Source organism: Hydra vulgaris, chromosome 05, assembly GCF_038396675.1.
Source record: "Hydra vulgaris chromosome 05, alternate assembly HydraT2T_AEP".
Classification (NCBI taxonomy): Eukaryota; Metazoa; Cnidaria; class Hydrozoa; order Anthoathecata; family Hydridae; genus Hydra; species Hydra vulgaris.
In genome coordinates, this window is record NC_088924.1 from 13,345,001 (window position 1) to 13,367,500 (window position 22,500).

The 22,500-nt window shown below is 29.9% G+C and overlaps 1 protein-coding gene across 5 annotated transcripts in view; it reads right to left on the reverse strand.

Moving 5' to 3' along the window:
* Nucleotides 1-22,500, reverse strand: part of LOC136080589 (semaphorin-5A-like) — a 150,550-nt gene that overhangs the window by 69,627 nt on the left and 58,423 nt on the right. For all 5 annotated transcript variants that reach the window (XM_065797424.1, XM_065797428.1, XM_065797426.1 and 2 more), the window contains one exon: nucleotides 18,517-18,642. In XM_065797424.1, the coding sequence (XP_065653496.1) occupies nucleotides 18,517-18,642 (126 nt within the window). The remainder of the gene's footprint in view (nucleotides 1-18,516; nucleotides 18,643-22,500) is intronic.

Here is a 22,500-nt window from a genome sequence, read left to right on the forward strand (position 1 = left end):
TAGTTTAATTATGAATTTAGTTTAAAAACTAAAAGATTCCACTAGATTCCATGGTAGTTTTAATATTTTCCCATTAATGTGTATATATGAAAGCAGAAAAAATAAAAATCATTTGCCCAAACTTGCCCCAATTAAAATAAGGCCTTTCAAATACTTCGGGTTTTTTGTTCATTTTTAATTAAAACTTGAGGTATAAAGTAGCGAATATTAGTTCATTGCTTTCATTCATTAAACAAATTATACATTTAGTTCCTATTAGTAAAAAAACTCATGCTCATGCAGATGGTGCTAGTAATCAAACCTCAAAAACCAATATATGCAACGTTTGATGGCATAGTGCACGTTTTAAAATTAAAACTTGTGTATAAAATAACTTAAAATAGTTCATTGCTTACATTCAACATGAAAAGAATACATTTAGTTCCTATAATTCAAGAGTTAGAAATTAATCATGATAACTTACTCGAGGCTCATCTACGTAAGTTTTGTAGACTGGAGGGTCTATACTATGAAAGTATTGAAAAACCTGAAATGATAAATCTAAAGAAAAATCTAATAATATTTAAATGTAAATTCCGATCAAAGTTGCGGAAGTATGCAAGAAACTTCTCTAGACTTTTAGAACACGAGCGAACTTGGTTGAACAAAGATATTACTGTTAACAAATAAAATGTTGCATCAGGTTCAGGTAGAAAGTGCAAGAACTGGAAAGATTTAGGTGATAGTAGCAGAAGATCTAAGGTATTAATAAATAAATTAAATTCAACCCAGTTAAAAAAAATAGTTTACAAGCTTAAATATTAAATATTATCTTGTTTAAGGTTGCCAAATTGGCTGAACATCCTGCTGAAGCATTGGCATTAGCTTCAATAAAAAAAAGCCACTAGAGATCCTAGCAAAAAAGACTTTGTTGATCTTGTGAAAAGTGCTACAAACTCTGAAAAAGATAAAATCAAAAAGATAAATTTTCCGATAAAAATGAAAACCGAAAATGCCTTGAGCTTAAAAATTCAGTGTGACCTTTCTGATGAACAGTATCAAATTATTAGAAATTCATCGATAATACATAATGCAGATATTTATCCTTCACTTCATGAAATTAAGAATGAGAGACACGAATGTTATCCTGAGGGTTTAATTGTGACAGAAACATCTGCTTCGGCTTCTCTACAGGGTATGTTTAATTATACTCTGACAAGGATATTAACTTTTACGGAATGCCAAGACTCTATGAGAATGTTTGCTGAAATTGGGGGGAGGTTTAAAGGTCTAATTCATTTTAAAGGTGGTTTTGATGGTGCCTCTAGTCAAAGTGTCTATACACAAAATTACACTGATACAAATATTGATGAAGCCCAAGTTAATGAACATAGTCTTTTCCAGACAGCTGTTGTTCCACTTAAATTAACCATCATGAACAAAAATGTATGGTTAAATAAAAAGCCCTCTAGTACAAATTACTGTAGACCCCTCCATCTCCAATATCAAAAAGAAACGGAAGAATTGATAAAAAATTAATATGAAAAGCACAAATAAATAGACTAGTCAAGTTTGAAGTAAAGTTAGAAGTAGAGGAAGGCAAACCGGATGCGACTATCACATTTAAGTTCAAACTAGATTTAACCATGTTTGATGGTAAAGTGGTTAATGCCCTCACTAACACTCTGTCCTCGCAATCATGTAATGTTTGCGGAGCTAAGCCCAGTGAACTTAATAACCCAGCATTGATCAGATCTAAACCAATCAATGAAAAAGCTTTATCTTTGGGTCTTTCTACTCTGCATTTCTGGCTCAGATGTTTTGAATATATTTTACATTTAGGATATAAATTAGACATTAAAAAATACTTTGCCAAATCTCCTGCTGAAAAAGCATTAGTAAAAAGTCAAAAAACGAACATTCAACTGAGGTTTAGAGAAGAGCTAAGTCTTATAGTTGATATGCCCAAACAGAGTTTTGGCAACACTAACGATTTAAACACTGCCAGAAGAGCATTTGAATATGCTGAAACTTTCGCTGATATAACGGGAGTGGCAGTAGATATAATTATTAGATTGAGGACAATCCTAATAGCAGTACGCTCCTGTTATGAGTTGAACTCTGAAAGTTTTGGCCAGTATTGCTATGAAACTACAGCACTTATACTCAAAAACTGTTGCTGGTATGTGATTCCCCCAACTGTTCATAAACTCTTGGAACATGGTGTGCAGGTATCTGAGGCATTAGAACTGCCAATTAGTTACTTCTCTGAAGAGTCACAAGAGGCTCTAAATAAAGAAATTCGCAAAGCTAGATTAAACCATACAGCCAAGATATCTAGAAAGAATGTTATGAAAAACCAGTACCAATACTTGTTGATTAGAAGTGATCCTGTAATATCAAACACTTGTTTTAAAAAATAAAAGGTTGAAAATGGAAAAACACTTAACCCTGAAGTTTTATCTTTGTTAATGCTGTAATAATGAAATAAAGCCTTTTTATTAGTATTAGGTTTTCTTTTTTTGTTTTCTTGAAAGAAAAATTAGATAAGATAAATATTTATTTTGTTTTTAATATATTTTAATATTATACAATATTAAAATATTTTTCGAACCAGTTTTTCTTTTTAGGAATTTTTTTTTTGAGGAATTTAGTTTTTTTAAATTAAGTCAGTCATTGTGCGCGTATAAGTCTCTAACGCGTATACGCGTAAGTAGTACGAGCCTTAGGCACAAGAAATATTTAGATTAAAAAATATGTGGTATTCTTTTATATGGTATTTTGGATCAAGGAATTCGATTTTTTTATTTAGGATATATTTTACGCGCGTAAAAGACAGTTACACGAGTATGCGCGCGCCTCACGCGTCATTGGTACGCGTAAAAATTATTTTTAATGGAAAATTTAACTTTTTTGACCCAAAATACGATAATATTGATGCATCACATAATTATATATGATAGTTATATAATTTTTGCCGTTTTTTTACCTTTCTGACTCACTACCACGTTTGAATGCGTTGGTTAAAAAAGAGTTATCAACGCTGGATGGTAAAGTATTCCATGTGTTAACTACACGATTTGTGAAGTACTTTTTTCTTTCGACACAGTTCTTGACTAATGGCACAGCAAGCCTTAAGCTATTGCCACAAAGGTTATACTGGAAAAGCGTTTGCGCGAAGACTTGAAGCACAACAAATTCAGTTTAATCAACACCATGCGCTATCTTACATTGCTGAATTAAATCATTTCTAACTCGTATATCTTCTAGTTTGGTTAGGTCAGCTTTTCTTCATATGATTTATGTTTGATTTCTGAATTCAGCTACGTTGCACGCTTTTGAATACTTTCAAGAGCCTTGATGTTTCCCTTCAGATGTGGCGACCACGATTAGATGGCGAATTGAAGGTGTATAAGACCTCTGCTTCTGAAGGATTTCGTAAGCCGACCAAGTACCTGGTTTGCTCTTGCAGCCGCTGCTTCAAATTGATACTTGACTTTTAAGTTTTCTGAAACAATAACACCTAGGTCTCGTTTCACTGAAGTTGTTCCCAGTTCTTGTCTCATTCCAATCTGATCTGTCATTGTGCAGACGTAGAATGATTTGTTGGAGCAACCTATGTGCATCATTTGTCCGAGTTGTAGAGCATTAGCCACTTTTTGGACCATTCTATTGCTTTATCAATGTTTAGCGGGAGATGTGCTTTGTCCTCTGTTTTTATTTCACCTAGTATTTTGCTGTCGTCGGCATATATCTTGATGTGGTTAGCTATGTTGTTTGGTAGGTCATTTATGTAGAGGCTGAGGAGCAACGGCCCTAGCACCAATCCTTGAGGCACTCTACAAGTTTTCTCTTTTCACTCAGATTGAGCTTTGCCAACAACAACCCTTTGCTTTCGGTTAGCCAGCCAGTTTGATATCCGCCTGAACAGTGAGCCGCATAAACCGTGAACTTTTAATTTATGCAGAAGTCTTTTGTGCGGCACTTTGTCAAAGACTTTCGCAAAATCAGTTTGCATCACGTCTATGGCATAGTCATGATGTACTGCGGCTGTTAGATTGTCGCGAGCTTATAGTAGATTAGACACATAGCCCCGCTTAGGTAAAAAACCGTTTTGAGCTTTAGTGAACAGACCATTGTTACAGCAAATTATTTTGTATGGTACTGGTTTTAGTAATATTGGTCAGTAGCTTGAGCGCTTCCTTCTGCTACCGGTCTTGAAGATTGATGTTATAATTAACAGTTTCCATAGATTGTGTACTTTTCCTTCGGAGAGAGACTTGCAGTAGATCATTGCTAATGGTACGGAGATTGGTGCAGCTTAATTGTAAAGTACACAAAGGTGTACTCCGTCATACCCTTTAGATTTTGTTTCGATTATTTTTTCAAGTTTTGTTGTACAGCTGCATGCGTGATTGTAGCTTTATTTAAATTGCACTTAGCTCGATTTCGATCTCTGAAATTGGGCATTTCATCTAGAGGCTCAACAAAAGATACAGATTGAAAATAGTTATTAGGTACTTGTGAAATTTCTTAGCATACTTGTACTTATTTTTCTTGCATCGTTTTTGAGGGATTTCACTATTTTATTTTCCATTTGTTTATGCTTAACTTGGTTATGAAGTTATTTTGGGTCATAGTTAAAACGTACTGAAATCTCCCTTTCGTAATCAACTCTTGCTGCTTTCACCACCTTGCTGAGGTCTTTTACATGCTGTTATGTGCTCCTTACAAGTTTTCTCATGCTTTTCTCATCTAAGTATTTGCGCCATAGTGCTCTCTTCTTCTTCATAGCTACTTCGAATTCAGGGGTGCTCCATGGTTCTTTTTTACTCTTGAAAGGTAACGTAGTTGCAGGTACGCGGATTTTGATTGCTTAATTAAGTTTTTCTATTAGTAATTAATAGTTGTCGTTAGCTGAAAAAGAATTGAAGATACTTTTCCAATCAATGGCTATTATTCGTCCTGAGATAGCATCATGGTTTGCTCTAGTGCAAACCATGATGGTTTATATACCTCTTTTTTTTATTGTCTGTCGTTCGATCGTTGTTTGCCACAAATGAACCAATGATAAAGCAATGTGATTCACCTGCTGGTGTGTGACCTAGTGAGTCGCCTTTATGAACTTCGATAATTTGGTCTGGTTCGTCCGTGAAATAATTTATATATAATATCTATATAATAACAAATATATAATATATATACATACATATATATATATATATATATTAGGGTATATCATACTTTAGTCAAAAATTAAGTTTTCAGATTTTTGAATAGCACGCTTGGATTCCTGTGTATTTGGGTACGGGGAATTCAAATTTAATAATATTTTTGCGAAATATTGATCCAGGATTCTTGAGCCAGAATGCCCAGCTAGGGCTTACGCCCCCCTCCCTTCTATCAATATTTGATAGTTTTATGATATAATATTTGATAGATATTATGATTATAAGATCAAGACATATCACAATTAGTATATATATATATTTATACACACTGGTAGGAGGTAGAGTAGGTAGAGTAGGAGCAAGGGGCTTTGTGGAAAAAGCCCCCTTCCTTTACACTTACTCAAAATACTCATTCAAATTATAAATCTGGCTGCCTTAATTAATGTTTAAGCTCCCCAAAATTCTTATAAGATCAACATTAAAACCAAGTATTTATTTAACATTTAATGTTATGCACAACAAAGTATAAATGAAAAGTCTTTTTTTGATTCAATCAAAGGCATTAGTTCACGATTTCGCAATTGAGTTCTTATAAAACCATCTTTTTTATCCCAACCACAGACTGACTGAGCTGCTTCTGTGACTAATTTGACTGCTCTCTCGCAACTTTGGGTATGACATGAGTAAAGAGGTAGCTGAAGGGGAGAAACTATCAATGCATTGAGTTGGACTAACGACATATTTGCAGTGAACATTGGTTCAGTGATGACCTCTTTTTCCCAATCGTTAAGTTCTTTGATGTTACAAGCATCAAGGTTTATTGTTTGCGGAATTTTAAATGGTCTAACATCAGTAAAGCCAAGTTCACTTCCTGCCCTAACTGCCAATATTATGTCGACGGCAAATAACATTTGTTCTGAGTTATCAGAACAGAGAAGTGAGACAAGTTTATTCTCAGGATGAGCCCACCAAGATTCACTTCTGAGATAAAGTTTAGATGCTTCTTTAATCCTATCATCTTGCTTCTGCCAAAGTTGAAACAGCTTTAAAAGATGATAAGAGCCATATTTAATCATGCTTAACTTTAATCTCAAAGAACATTGGAAAATAAACCTGAGTCACCCAAGTTGCAAGCAGTCTTAAGATCTCTGCATAATCAGGTTCAAGATCATGTTTACTCATATAGAGAAGCAAGCATCTCATGCCACAAGTAAGCCATTGACTGTAAGACAATCTACCGCATTTAAGAGCTGCTACTTCAGGATCGAGCTTTCCTTTCAATATTGTATTTAAATACTTCCATGTTACTAAACTGTCAGTGCTCATTTGCTTTAAGAAATCTTCACTTATAGTAACAAGAGACTCCAGAAGCGGAATTGGCGTAAATTTAGTAATTATTTTAAGATTTTCAACTTTGTAAAACAGTTTACCTACTGCTCCAATCCATCCTTTATCTGAAGAAATTGGTCCATCAAGTTTTTCCATAATATGACGGAATAGAAGCTCATTAATGTGAAGCCAGCAAAAAGATCTAAAAAGTTTTCGATTGAGAAGTTCTTCCACAAAATGAAGCATTCAACCTTTCCATCCAGACATTTAATTTGTAGTATCACTGCCAATTAGTTGGAGATTAAGATCTTTACCTATTTCCATTATCCAGTCGAATAATCCAAAAGCACATTGCTTGGTTGGTTTAGATATTTCTGACTTAAGTTTTGGTGTATAATGAGTAAGGTAGCGACCTCTAGGCTTTTCTGTCACAGTTATATGATTTTTTTTGATAATTTGTTTTCTGAAGGTGCCTGTGGTTTTATCATGGATAAGAACTAAATTTTTATTTTTTCTACCATCAACAAAAATTCCAGTAATTATATTTCTTTCACAGTCGAAATTTTCCTCTACTCTGGAATACTTCATAGCACACTCTTTGGCACGAAAAACTTTCACACTATCACATATGAGATTTTTTTTATCTTCAACAAGTTTCCCTGCCTTCATAATATCTTTTAGTAGACCATTAATGATAGCAGCAGTACCAGTCGATGACACACCAAATCTGATAAAGGCAACGGCAGTATTACTAATATCAAGGAAGTTTCGTTTAACATAACTCTCTTGATTTTCAATTGTCGAGTCCTCTTCGCTATCACTGACTTTATCGCTATCATTTACTATCACATCATTGAAATTATTATTAATTTCTATTGTAACACCCGTACTTTCATCATCAAATCTAACATCGGTTGGATAAATAGAGGCTAATGATTCTAACTTATACTTCGAAGCTTCTTCACGTTGTCGCGTGAGTCTTGCTTGATCAGTTGACTTGCGTAAGCGTTTTAGCCTATGTTTGGCAGTCTCTTTAAAATCCAGACCAAATTCTTGCATACATGAAACACTGTCTTGCTTTTCTCGCTGGTTTTTATCCAAATAAGTTCTTTTTTAGGAATTCTTAAATTTAAGTCACATTTGCAAAAGCAATGAGCACCATCATCACAAGATTCGTTGCAATGGGCATCATTATCACTGCAGTGATAATGATGTCTTAAACGATTCTGCATTTGCAAAAAGCAATATTTAAAAGTTTATCAAGTTTAGGTTCCCGGTGTTTTTTATTTGCCTTTTGAGATTTGTGTTGAACTATCTTAGAGAATGCAGAACATCTTTTGTTAATTCTTAGTGCTATTGCTTTAGTTCCACAAACTTTGGGTTCTTTAAATTCTGTGCTGGAAATAAGCCACCGTTCTGCAACTTCATTAGCAACATTAAAAAAAAATTTTTGCATTGATAAGTTACGCGGATTTTTTTCATAGACTAGTATACTGTTTCGCTGCAGATCTAGACATTGCTGCAAACAATCACGTAGTGTTGGAAATTCAGTTTGGCGAAACTTTTTAGGACCTCCAAGATACTCACTTAGTTTGGTGTTAATCGATTTTCTGCTTTTCTTGCTAACTGATAAGGCCATTTTTCTTTTTTTAATATATTATGAATCTGGAAGATATAAATACAGCAAGTATAGCAATTAATTTGAAATGAAATCTAAAATAGTAATTATAATATTTTCAAAGTATATTTGAATATTAACTGATACTTATACACCAAATAATATTGTTGAAAACTCAAAACATATTTTAAAAATTAAGCATAGGGTTAAAAAATATTTTAAATAACCATTATGTACATTTATAACATAAACAGTCATCATTTAGTAAAAAAACACAATATTTTTGAAAATCAAAAAAGTTTTCCCGGTAGGTAGACTTGTTTTTTTACCAAAATAAATTACTACATTCAACTCAGGGTTTATGAATACATAGGAAAAGTGACATACTGAATGAAAATTAAAACATGCAAAAGTATGATATACCCTAATATATATATATATATATATATATATATATATATATATATATATATATATATATATATATATATATATATATATATATATATATATATATATATATATATATATATATATATATATATATATATACATATATATATATATATGTGTGTGTGTATATATATATATATATATATATATATATATATATATATATACACATATATATATATGTGTGTGTATATATATATATATATATATATATACCCATTCTAATAATTATGAACGGTATATATATATATATATATATATTTACATACAGAATATACCGTTCATAATTATTAGAATGGCATTTTTTTTTTAATGTTATTTTTTATTCCACCATTTTCTATATTTATTTTTGCACTATTAGATAATTTAAAAGTATTTTGGTTAAAATACCTTGATAAAATTCATAAAAATAATAAAAATGCCAAAGTAGGCAAAACTACATAAAAATTGGACCATCAATGACAGTAAACGCGAACCGAAGTGTCGAAGTTTTAAATCTTGGGTTTCAAGATAAGATTATTTGTCTGGAAAAGAAGTTGTTGAATTTATGATAAAATAGTGTGCACTATTGACTGTAAAACATGGTGGATGTAATGTTAAGGTGTTGGGCTGTTTTTGTTAGAATGCCTCTATTGACTTTGTAAAAATAGAGGGAGTAATGAGACAAGTAGCTTACTTGTACACTTAAAAAATTATTCTACACCTTCGAAAAGATGGGTTAAAGAGAAGCTATTCGATTTTTTAGAAGAAAATGGCTTGAAGCTTCAATCTAAAGCCTATTTTTCAAAAAAATGCTTAAGTTATTTGACTGAGTTCAAGAAAAATCAAAAATTAAATAAAATGATTTAGCCCAATCACAAGATCTCTCTCCTATCAGATTTTTATGGAAGGAATTAAATGCAATTTCAAAAACTAATGCCTAATGATGCATAAGATTTGGAAAAAAACTAATTAGTTAGAAGCATAAAATTGACTTCGACAAATTGGATAAGTCGTTAAGTATAATACCAACAATATATTAGCGGTTATTGTCGGTAAGGGTGATTAAAATTTAAGTAAATTATAAACTAATCTAATCATATTAATATTTTTGTAAACGTAATAAAAAGAAAGAGTTTTGTTAGACTTTGTTTTGTTAGACTTTGCTAATGAATTTAATATGTAAACATTAGGGTAGGTCGATTTTAATTCCGCATATTGCGTAATATTGCAGTAGTTGGAGACAGTTAAAATGTGATTACTCTCAAAATTTGAGAGATTTTGGATGAAGAATCGCTTGCGGATTTAAATTCAAAGATTTGTAGGATTATGCGAAAAAACACCTTAAAAGGCGTTATATGCAAAAATTGACGTTTTAAATATGTTCATATTTTATTTATTTTTTAAATTAACTGCATTTCTGAATGATTTAAGTTTATAATAATTTATAACAATTAAGCTAATTTTATAACAACTTGTTAACTAGTTGAAGATTTAAAAAGTGAAACTTTTATTCTTATATTTACGTAAGAATATCAAAATAAACATTATTTTTACAATTTAAAACATTTTGAAAACATGGTTATATATGTTTAGGAAAACATTTTTAATTAAAAAATATCATCATAAGAATGGAAATAATGCCCTTTTGAAACATATGGTTTACGCATCTTCCTGCTAAGTAGTTTAGTTAAAATGCAGCTGTGTCGATTCTCGAATCCATAAACATATTGGGATGCTTCCGACACAAGTTTTACCGCTCGCTCAACACTCTGGGAGTGAGATGGAAAGTCGGGGATTTCAGGTTCAACATTATTGTCAATCATATATTGGATTTGCTCAATTGAAAAATTTTGTGTTGTTGGAGGCTCTGAAAATTTAGTATTGATGATGTCAACCAACTCATACCAATGATTAGCATTAAAATTAATTTCCGGAATTTTCTTCAAATTTACTTCCAAACTTTTGTTGTTTACTCTATAAATATAAATCAAAGGCAATTACCACATTTTATGTGTCTTTTTTTTTAATTTATTTTAGTTAATTATAAAAAAAATACCTTTGCCTTAGAGCCAGTAAGATTTGAAAACCAAACTTTCGTATATTGCTGTCATTATCTTTTAGCATGGCATAAAGAATATTTTCAGGTTTTAGACACAATGCGTTGTTTTTAATGTTTTTTTTAACAATTTGTTTAACATCATCAAAGGGGAGATTATTTATTCTAGTAATAGTAGAAAAAATAAGGCGTGGGGATTCGTGAAATTCTGAAGATTTTTTTATTTCGAACCACGCTGGAGCGTAAACCTGAACAATAAAATATAGAAGTTTTTTTAAAAAAACGGTTGGTTGATTGTCTCTAATATACAAACAAAGAAGGCGAATAGCTAGTGTTAACCACCTTGCATGGTTAAGCGGTACAATTTTATAGGCAGCCCATTTATCAGAGATTTTACCAATACCTATTCTTTTGCAATATTCAAATAAAAGTCTTTGATCGCAATTAAGGTCTGTTAGTATTTCTTCTGGAATATATTTATCTACAATTGCGTTTTCAATACATTCAAAAAAAACTTGATTTCTATCCTGAATATTTTCAGCACATCTTTTGCCAAGTAAACCACTGAAGCTTCTTGGCCCGGTTGTGTCACCGTCAAGTTTCACAAAAAGAACTCTTAACGGAAGTTCATTTTGATGTAAGGCGCATCCAATTAGATGTAGTTTTCTTTTTAAAAACTCTTCTAGTTTTACAACTAAGCCACTTATTGGTCCAGTATTGGTAGCAGTATTATCAAGAAGAACAGCTTGTATACTTTCCAAACTGTTATGTTCTTGTAAAACACTCAACGTTTCAGTAGCAAGAACTAAGCCTGTAGCACCAGTGACAGGAATCGTCCTATGAGTCAAATAATATCCACTTGATTCTCCATCTTCATAGGTAAATGTGAGGTGATGTTCAGGTTTGATGCATTTCTTTAGTACTTCACCTTGAGGTGAGTTTATTACTTTACTTGTTTTAGTTATCTGATCGAGCTTGCTATCAACCCCAAGACAAATTAACTATTTTTTTTGTTCTGAGTCCACACCTTCACTAACAATTTTTACTTTTGACTTGGCCCTATCTAATTTGCATTTAATAATCAACATATCTTTTATATCAACATCATTTTTCAGGAGATGTTTTATGTCACATAGTAAAGCATTTGCGAGGTCTGCAACCTACGTTTGACGAACACTCTTTTCTGACTAGCTCCATTGCAAATCTTGGAAGTTTAACCAAGTTGTATTTTCCAATAGGATTATTTATTGGTTTCCATTCACCTTCATCCTAAAAAAGGTTAATACAATAAAATACTTTTTGTTTCATCTACTACAAATTTTTCATGTATTTATAAAATATTTACCTCCGTAATGGTTAAATCACTTGTTTCTTCAATTAAGTTTACGTGTCGTATGAGGGATTCATCTTCATCAACTAGCTAATGATATTTTTTTTTTAGTTCTTTATCAAGTCTTTGAATCCTTTTGACAGAAAATCTATCAACGGAAGAAAGTTGATTTGCACCTTTTGGATCAATTTTTTTCCTCTGATCACGACGATAAGCTTTGTCTTCAAGAGGTACTTTATTACTTTGAGAGGAAAGGCATACAATATGTTCTTCTATGCAATTTTCTTTATTACATGAAACTTTTCTGTCACTACAAGGAAACACATCTAATGAACAGGAATATGCAGAAATATCAAAAAGTTTGCCTAAGTTTGCATCAAGATTTCTTTCAGCGCCTGCTTTTCCGTGCTTGCGATTAATATCCTTAACAAGTACGAGAAGATCTTTAACTTTCCTATTAATAGATTTGTCCGTTATAAGAGGTAAACTTGGGTTTACTGTAGCCCAAATTGATTTTATATATATTGTTTATTTGCTGAGTCACTAATACGATATCTGCATTTGGATTTATATGAGCAAGACAGTAATAGTACTGAATAACCTGTCTAAAAGTGCTTGGATCTGTTATTGATAATTCACATGGGCCACCACAATATTTTTTTCACTTTTCATCCGTGTAATTGTAGCCTTTACTTTTGGCATTTCTCGTGGACTAATTATAAATGTAAACTGTATTAACACTTAGAGTCATGGGTAACAGCATGACTTGTTAGTAGGGGTGAAAGCACCAAAAAAACCTAAAATATCAAAACTTACTATTAAAAATCGGCTTTGCTAAAAAATAAAGAAATAAAACCCTTTTGAAAAAATTTGGGGGCCCATGGCCCCCTCGTTTTCAAAATGAGGGGGCCATAGGCTCTCATCATTTTTATGCAGGAATTGAGTAAAACCATAAGTTTCTCCGACTAAATTAAGTAAATCCATTAGTTCCTTCGAAAAGTTGCAAAACAAAAATTATTTAGTATAAACAGGTAAAAACATTACTCTAAATATAGTAATCATAAGTATTTACCTTTAATATTAAAAGATTTCTTTAATTTACGATTTTTTTTTTAACCTAATTTTTAATACTTAATATTTAATTTTAAAACCAACTTTTAAATACAAACAAGAACTTTTATATACATAAAAGATTTGCAAAACTTAAATTTAAATGCGTATAAACGATTTAGCGAAAATTTATTGGCTTCTTAAAACAATTGCGCTTTTTAAGAAATCGTTTATTGGTTACTTTATAAATTCGAAACGAGATATTTTAAAACGATTATTATACTTAAAATAAAATATTTTAATATTTAGATATTATTATACTTAAAATAAAATATTTCAACATTTGAAATTCACGATTTAACAAAACTAGTCAAAAATTAAGACTTGAAATGTAATCCGCAAGCCATTTTTAAACCAGGATACTTGATATTTGGCAAAACCTCATTTCTAACCTAGACGCAGTAACTGCAATATTACGCAACTTAAAATTCAAAAAAAAGCTAAAATCGACCTACCCTAGTAAACATCTTAATTATGAATTTTTGACTTGTTGCAAAGAACTTCACAGTACTTTCTATTTGCGACCAAGGCAAATATTTTGGTATGAAATTTAAACAAGGAGCTAATCGGGACAATAGTTTATGCTCAGAGAAATAATATTGAGTTCATAATTATATTTATCAATATTTATATGAAGCAAAGTTAGTATCCCAGAAAATAGTTATTATTATTGTGCTGACTAGCTGCTTATTTAAATTTCATACAAAAATATTTGACTTAGTATAGTGTTAAAAATAAGCCATATGTGTGCCTTAGGGTTGAAATGTAATTATTAAATTATGTGCACTCAAACAAGCTTGATATGGTGTAGTTCAAAAAAGCATGACATTACACAAAAACTAGCAAATGTTGTTTTAAACAGATAGTTCATCTAAGTAAATGCATTTATACGTTTAGTTAAAAAATTAAAAAAAGAAGAAAAATGTTGGATAAACTTCCGTGTTCGTGATTGCATCTTTTAGGAGAACGTTCCAGAACTACCAAAACAACGTTTGCAGTAAGTGTTAAGTAAACGTCCGCTGTTAGTTTGTATTGAACGTTCGTATTGAACGTTTAAGAACTGTAAATAAGAGTTCAGAAAAGTTGGTTTACTTAACGTTTAAAGCGAACGCTACGAGAACTTAATTAAACACTGTGGCAACGTTTCTTGAACGTTAATTTTAAAGTCTGCATATACAATTTTAACTCTAATAAGTTGGGAGTTACTAAAAAAAAAAATAGAGTTAAAGAGCAAAAAAACGGTTGGAAAAAAATTTTAAAAAGTGAAGGTTGAAGGAGTCAGGAAAACATGAAGAAAGTAGAGAGGGTTTGCCATTCATTAACATAGAATTGTCGACAGTATTGCAATAGCTGTTTACAGTAAATAACTGTGATTTGATTGAGTTAAAACTTACTAGTCACTTTGAGCCCTAATTTGTTAGAGAAGTGAGATCGGATACAAGATCGGCTGCCTGATCTAAGCGGTTAAAAAGATAAGACTTTTTGTTAAAAACAGAGGTATAATGTCATCAGCAAATAAAGTCATTTTATATGTAAGGTTGTCAGGAAAATTAATAATGTAAATTAGAAAGAAAACAGGACCAAGGATAGAACCTTAAGGTACCCCATAAGTTACTGAAAATGAAGAAGACTGTTGGTCTTTGAGGATGACTTTAATAAAGCAATTATAAATAACTGATTTAATTACCGAAAAAACTTACCCAGATACACCGTATAAAGCAAGTTTATAGAGAGGATCCGTATACTAAACTTTATTAAAAGCTTTAAATATGGCTAGAGTAATAACTTTACTCTCACCTCCAAAATTTAATGCACGACAAAATCTTTCAGTCACAACAGTTAGCAAGTCAGCCGTAGTGCAAGAATTCCAGTCACCATAAGGGTAGTAATAAGTAGTGCAATGATAGGGGGAGTCCGAAAAAAAAAGGAGATGAAAGATATAAAGACATCATAGCATGTTCAGAACCAACTAAAAAAGAAAAAGGAGAAACTGAACACAAGCTAGGATCAGAGACCAGACATAAATTAATAAGTGAAGGTAAATGATAAAGGTTGTCTGGAAAACGAGTCACAAAATTAAATATCTGAGTTTGAGATTAAGAAATGCAGATTTTATAGATATTAATGTCATCAGGGTCAGTGCCGTTAGAGCCAAGTTATTCAGTGTGATGAGCGGCAAAGTCACCAATAACAACAATATTGACATAAAGGTAAAGAGAGAGGACATGGTCAATTTGGTCAGAAATTACATCTAAAAGTGTGCAGTTTCGGAAAGAAGGAGAACAATAAGGAACAAAGAGAAAGTTGATAGAATTAACAGGTGCTAATTGATAGTACATAATAGAATGGTCAAAAGATTCGAGCATGATTTCATGACAAATTGGTAAATTGATGCTTATGGAGACCGAAACCACCTTGTCAAAGATAAAATTCTGTGATTGTTTGAGGTTTGCATCGGATGTAAATTTTATGTCCAACAAAAGTCAGTAGTTTACTGCAAACAGCTACGGCAAAAATATCAACATTCCTAAAATGATGATTGGCAATTCTTTGACTGTGTCCTCTTTATAATGTATTTTTGGGCTGTCGTTCATTACTGATTTCCAATCGAAACTGTATATACAACCCATTGTACCTGGTAAAGTTTCTTCTCTTTATCGTGGTTGTAATTTTTTCCTCTTGATTTTATATCTATAGAAATTTATTATTCTTTCTTTTTTTTAATTCTGGGCTAGTTCTTCTTATTAAAGGAAGACTTTTTTAGACATGGTCTAAAAATGCATTGTAAATGTGTATGGACCAGATCTATCTGGAAAATCTTGAGCCATTCTCTCATTGTTGCAATGTCGTATTTGTTTTTTGTCGTCTTTATTTTTTCTGCAAATATAATGATCTCTGCTAAATCGAGCTAACATCTCTCCATCAACCAACCTTATTCTTGCTTGACTCATCAATTGGCAAAGTTGGATTCTTTCATTTGTATCTTTCCCTTTGTATAACTTGTCATTTACGTCTTATCATTTGTATCTATCCCTTAATGCTCTAAAATATTTTATTTATCTTGTTGTTTTTCTTGTGTACTTTAATACTTTTGAACTCCCCATGATTGTGTTTTCCTTACTCGTGTAAATTACAACTTTTTATCAATCAGTGTTTTCTTGCTCTTTTTTTTCAAGTAACTCTCCAAAACTCAACCAAATATTTGAAGAAACACAAAAACAAAAAACTATAAAAAATTAAAGAATTAACAATGTAACATAATCTACCTTTCACGTCAAACAAAAACTAGCGTAACCGATATCAAAAGACAAAAGTAAAAGCTTCTTTTTAAGCGATGATATTGGATTTGCAATACAATTTTGGACCTTGTCTAAAAAAAACAGCATAAGAACGAATAAAAAATTTGTAAATCAGCGACAAATACAGTATAAAGATGCAAATTTGTTGAATTGCACGTGTCAAGCAAGAATGACTTTTGGTTTATAAAACTAGAAATGATAGCTTGTTTGAGAAAAAATTATATCATTTATGGAAAAAGGAAGTATATACGACTTTACAACGATGGGAGAATGGTTCAACTTGGCAGATAGAGCAGGTTCGACTACATTAACATTGTACTTTTTGACCATGTCTAAAAAAGAGCATCATTAGATGAACCAGCCTAAATAGAAAATAAAGTTAAGGTAAGAAAATATTAATTACGATAAAGAGAAGCAACAATAACAGATACCAACATGGCAATGTATTATATATGTATATATATATATATATATATATATATATATATATATATATATATATATATATATATATATATATATATATATATATATATATATATATATATATATATATATATATATATGTATATATATATATATATATATATATATATTTATAAAGGAGGGATAAACTCATCTGATGTTTTATAAAAGTAGGAAAATCAATTACTTGGAATTTTTATTCCTTCTATTTTGATTTTCCCAATTTTTTTAGCAAGATTGATTTTTGGCTATGCAAAGATGATGGTTTAATTATGTTTAAAAATACTAGCAGTCTTTAAATAGAAAAAATTTTAAAACATTTAACTAAGATCTTTAAAAATGACTTATTATGTTTACTAAGTACAAGAGAAAAGCCGTTAATTAACGAAGTATTAATTTAAAACATAAGAATTGTAGTTTCTAACTTTACCACAAAACTGAAAGTGTCAGTGTCAATCACGTAAGAATTTTTAAATATATATATATATATATATATATATATATATATATATATATATATATATATATATATATATATATATATATATATATATATATATATATATATATATATATATATATATATATATATATATATATATATATATATTGTTCAAAAATGAAAGCGTTTATTGAAAAAAAAATACAAAAAAATATTTTATTATTAATTATTTTACTTTTTATTTTACTATTAGTAACAGACAAGACTCTGTTCAGCGATGATCCTTGTTTGTACCATGGGCTATCGCAAAATACACAAATATTATTCGGTGCCAAATATTTTTTGCTATTTATTTGCAGCATTTATCATGGTTTGTTCTGCTACAATTTTAACATCTGTTGCATTTAATTTTAGTATTTTTTCAAAATTGTTTTTAATCATAGGCTTAGGTAAATTCAAAATTGTACAAAACGTTTTTATGTCTGCATATCCATATCCCAATAGTCATTATGTATTTTTATTTAATAACTATTTTAACTCAATTATTAAACATAGATTATCATCTAAGTCTTCCAGCAAAATAAAATTTGCACCTATTTACAAAGGAATGCTGACAATTTCTGAATACAGCAACAATCTCCAATATTGTCCTAGTTTTACTTAAATTAATACTAGTAAAACTAATAGACGCAAACAAAACAAAATACGGTCTAGTTTTCCTTTAAGAATATTATGGCATTTAACCAAGATTCCTTGTTAGAAAATGAAATTAAAATGGTTTTCTAATGCAGAAATAGTAAGAAAAATTTGCTTTTACATTTTGTTACAGATAAGACCAATTTTTGTTTGTCATGAATATCGACTTTAGATCTCATGACATTGCAAACTTTTAATTTTTTAACGGTTCTTAAATGACATGCGTGAATGAATAACTTTTAGTAATTTTTTTGAAGGCAATTATTTTCATATCTGCAAAAAGAAGTTAATTCAGAGTATTTATTTATTAAACTTTTTTGACCTGTAATTCAAACTTTTGCAAGTTTTTGAAACCAATGCAATTGTGTAAAAGAAAAGTATGGGAAAAATCTTTACTTGAATCTTATATATTTGCCTGACTGGTGTAAAATTGTAATTTTACACCTGACTGGTGTAAAATTATTTAATTCATTCAACAATTGAAAGTCTAGAAGTTTATTAACTTATAGTAAATATAATTTGAAAATAATAACTTTTTTTAATATAGATTTTTGCGTAATAACAAGATTTCGATTATATATTTTACCAAAACATTCTTTAACTTCATAATTGTCATTGCAACACAAACTAAATGAATCATGACACATCCTTGTTCTCTTCTTAAAACCAATTCCATTTGATACATTACAACTCGACCATTGAGTCCATGAAACTAAAATTTAAAAGCTATTCTTTCATATCGATAGGTTAATTCTAAAACATTGTATATCCATTTTAGACAATTGTGAGAAAAGCAATTTTAAAAGTTTAAACTCGTATACAAATTCAAATATTTACATTTGGTTTTTACTGAATAACTCAAAATGAATATCTCCTCCACTCCCTATAATTCGGTAGACGGTAGAGGGCGCAGAGATTGTCATTTCAACATTCATAACTCAATATTTATACTCATTGTATGTCCATATTTGGACATACAATGTTTTAGAATTAACCTATCGATATGTAATGATAAACACAAGTTTTACAAATATTTTTGGTTTGTTTTTGGTTTGTTTTTTAAGTTTATCTAATTTCAGTTTGTTTTTTAATTTTAAAAATTTATTTAAATACAATTGATTCGCGTGGTAATTTAATTACAATTTAAATATCTTCCTAGTCAAATAATATACAAAGTATGCATAAACTATGTATAGCTTATATTAAACATAAAATGTGTCATTCGTATTTTCTAAATATTTTAATTAAAAATATTTTAGCTAACAGTGACGCAATTCATTAACTTAGCTAACAGTGACGCAGTTTAGATTTCCTAGGCTAATCCTAGGTTATCCTATTTTTTTTATAAGCTACTTAAACTAAATAATACATTATTTGTAGCACAATCTTTTTAATTTTCAATTTTCATCAACATCATCATCATCATCATCATCATCATCATCATATATATATATACATATATATGAATATATATATATATATATATATATATATATATATATTTATATATATATATATAATATATATATATATATATATATGTATATATATATATATATATATGTATATATATATATATACATATATATGAATATATGTATATATATATATTTATATATATATATATATATGTATATATATATATATATATACATATATATATATATATATATATATATATGTATATATATATATATATATATATATATATATATATATATATATATATATATATATATATATATATATGCTCTCAAATCGTTAAAAGATAATGCTTCTAATATACTTTATCTCAATTTTATTAAAAGTAATCTCGTTAATCATAAGTGATTTAACCTTTATTTTGATTTACTAATAGAAAGTAGAATAGAAAGAAAATAAAAAATTCACTAAAATTATTTTCATGTTTTCAATGTTATTTATTGCCCTTTTAAAATATTAAAGGGTAGTAAATAGCATTTATAAAAAATAAAAAAATCCGCCTTTAAATTACATGAGCATTTTTTGTTGTTGATTTGGATTGCTAAGGTTTTTAGTTTTTGTTGATGAAATAATCAGGTTTTAACTTAGCCATATTTTATATTATATTGATAATTTTACCTACAGCTTATCAATAAAGTTATTTTTGATTAAAATATGATTCAATTATTGTTCTCTAAAAACGTTTGATGGTTTTTCTTTGTTTGGATCAAATATTTTTCTTGACTGAGTTTTTTCAATAAGTATTTATATTTCTCAGTGAGCTTAAATTGCTTTGCCGAGTTCGAGCAGATTTTTCTCACCAATGTAACAAAATTCATAAAATAAAATACTGCTTACTATAAACCAAAATACCTAATACATTTACAATACAAGTTCTTCCTTGTCTGTTTTTAAAAAGAATGCTTTATTTCAGGAATTTTATTTTCAAATAGTTCAGACCACGACGGCCCACTTTTTTTGTATGATATGTAACTTTTCAAGGAAAAGCGTTAACATGACCCAATACTTTCCGGAAAAAACGAAAATAACTATTTATAATATATTTTTAACATTTATATGCGTTTTTATTAGGTCATGTTGGCAAAGCCAACATGCACCATTATCGGCGCTACTGCAGTTTCTCCTTCCAATCTTTTTTTTTTACTATTGATTATGATAGATAATTTTAGACTGAGTAAGAATCGCATTAAACATAGTTCTGGAAATCAACAAAAAGTGCTCTAATTTGATGTTGAAGTGTAAAAAGTTACATTAAAAAACATTAATATTCGCAATCATTTTTATAATCAGTTATGACTAAACTTCTTTCAAAAAACAGTCTGACTTTTATTGACACTTTTACCAACGGGGGTGTCCATTAATTACATCAACAAAGTAGGGGGAAGAGTCTTAAAATTTCTAACAACTGTTGGCACGGGGTAGGGTGTGAGTCAAGACAAGTTTGAGTCAACAATATTACTTTTACAAAAAAATTTAATTACTTAAAAAAAGGAAAATAAGGCTGGTTTTGCAGTTCTGTGTTACACACTTGCTCAATATTCAGTGTTTTAATAAAGCTATTTATATTCCTACCTTTAAAAATGAGTGTTGTGCTTTAAAAAGATCCGACATATACAGAACTAAATGAGCACACACGAGGTGTTTCAAAGTTGTTGTTGGTTAGTCTGCTGTGCAAGCAAAAACGTTTTATGCAAAGTACATACTCTATTATGCAAGTACATAGCCTACACTATATTATTTACTTATATTGTTTTATTTATGATATGTTTGGAATAAATTGAAAAAGGGGACGATTAGTTTTGCCGCTATAGCACAGAAAAATTAGGCGACATAAATAATCTTCTGGACAGTCCAGTCTACAAGCAGCCACAAATGTTAAAATTATAACAGAAATTGTGAGACGACAAATATAAACCATTAAACAAGTCCTTATAATTCAGATAAGCTTTATCAAGAGCTATTTAATTGCTGAAAGACGTTTGGATCCGCTTATTTGAGAACTGTCAGGAATAACTTTTCCACATTAACACTTTAGAAGCCATCTTGACAGGCAAGGTCAAACAGTTGATGAAGAGTTGGAAAATTTAAGCTTAAATTTGATGGTGAAACTTTGTCAGAAATATGGTAGAAAGTAAACATAGTAACTTTCCAACAACAATGACAGAGTGTATTGTGCCTGAAAAGTCTGAGCATAATGTTGAAAATTTAAGAAATCAAAGATCAAATTTGATGCCGAAACCATGTAAAAAAGCCAGAATTTTCTACAAATTATCAAATGTTGTGATTTAACTTGTGGCCAACCAATTTGAAGCTTTTACATGGATATTATAGTAGATAAATTTATCCGCCACCAATTTTAGTCTGCCAAACTAACGATGGCCTTAAAGCACCAGATGTATCTGATATTAACTCGCATAAATTTCCGTTTCTTTTCTTCAATCAGTCTGTGAAAATTGAAAATATACTACCCCAATAGGCAAGAAATTCAAAGTTCTTTCACATGGTATATTTTGTCCATTTATTCAATTGCAATTGTTTGAACAGATCCGTAAAATCTGCCACCTTTATGTTGCTTTGCAAGTCATGTTAAAGAACCATGTTCAACAGCACGAACAATGTATGCCTGGACTCAGTCAAATACTACATGAACCACAACAGCAAAGAACTCGTTTAATGCGAGTGGCTGCTAAAAGAGAAAGAGAGAGATTTCAGAAACTATTTTTTGTATGGGGATGCTAAGAGTAGAATGGCTAAATGAAGAAAATGTGGACTTTTCTGGTGTTTTGGTTGCACCAGATGTTATTTAATCATAACCTATGCCAATAATAACACTTGAGGAATATTTAAAACCTCCATAGGAAGATGTAGAGACTAAGATATGATATTTAGATTTATTTTTAAAAAAATGTGTTAATAAATTAAAAAAGTATTTATCTTTTGTTAACTTTATACTCGTGTTCCTGCTTGATGTTAAAACAGGGTTCTGCAAATAATAAAACTTTGAAGTGTTTTTGAAGTGTTGTATTAGTTTGAAATATGTTCATAAATTAAACGCGCAATGTGTATACATTTTTGTGACTTCTTTAGT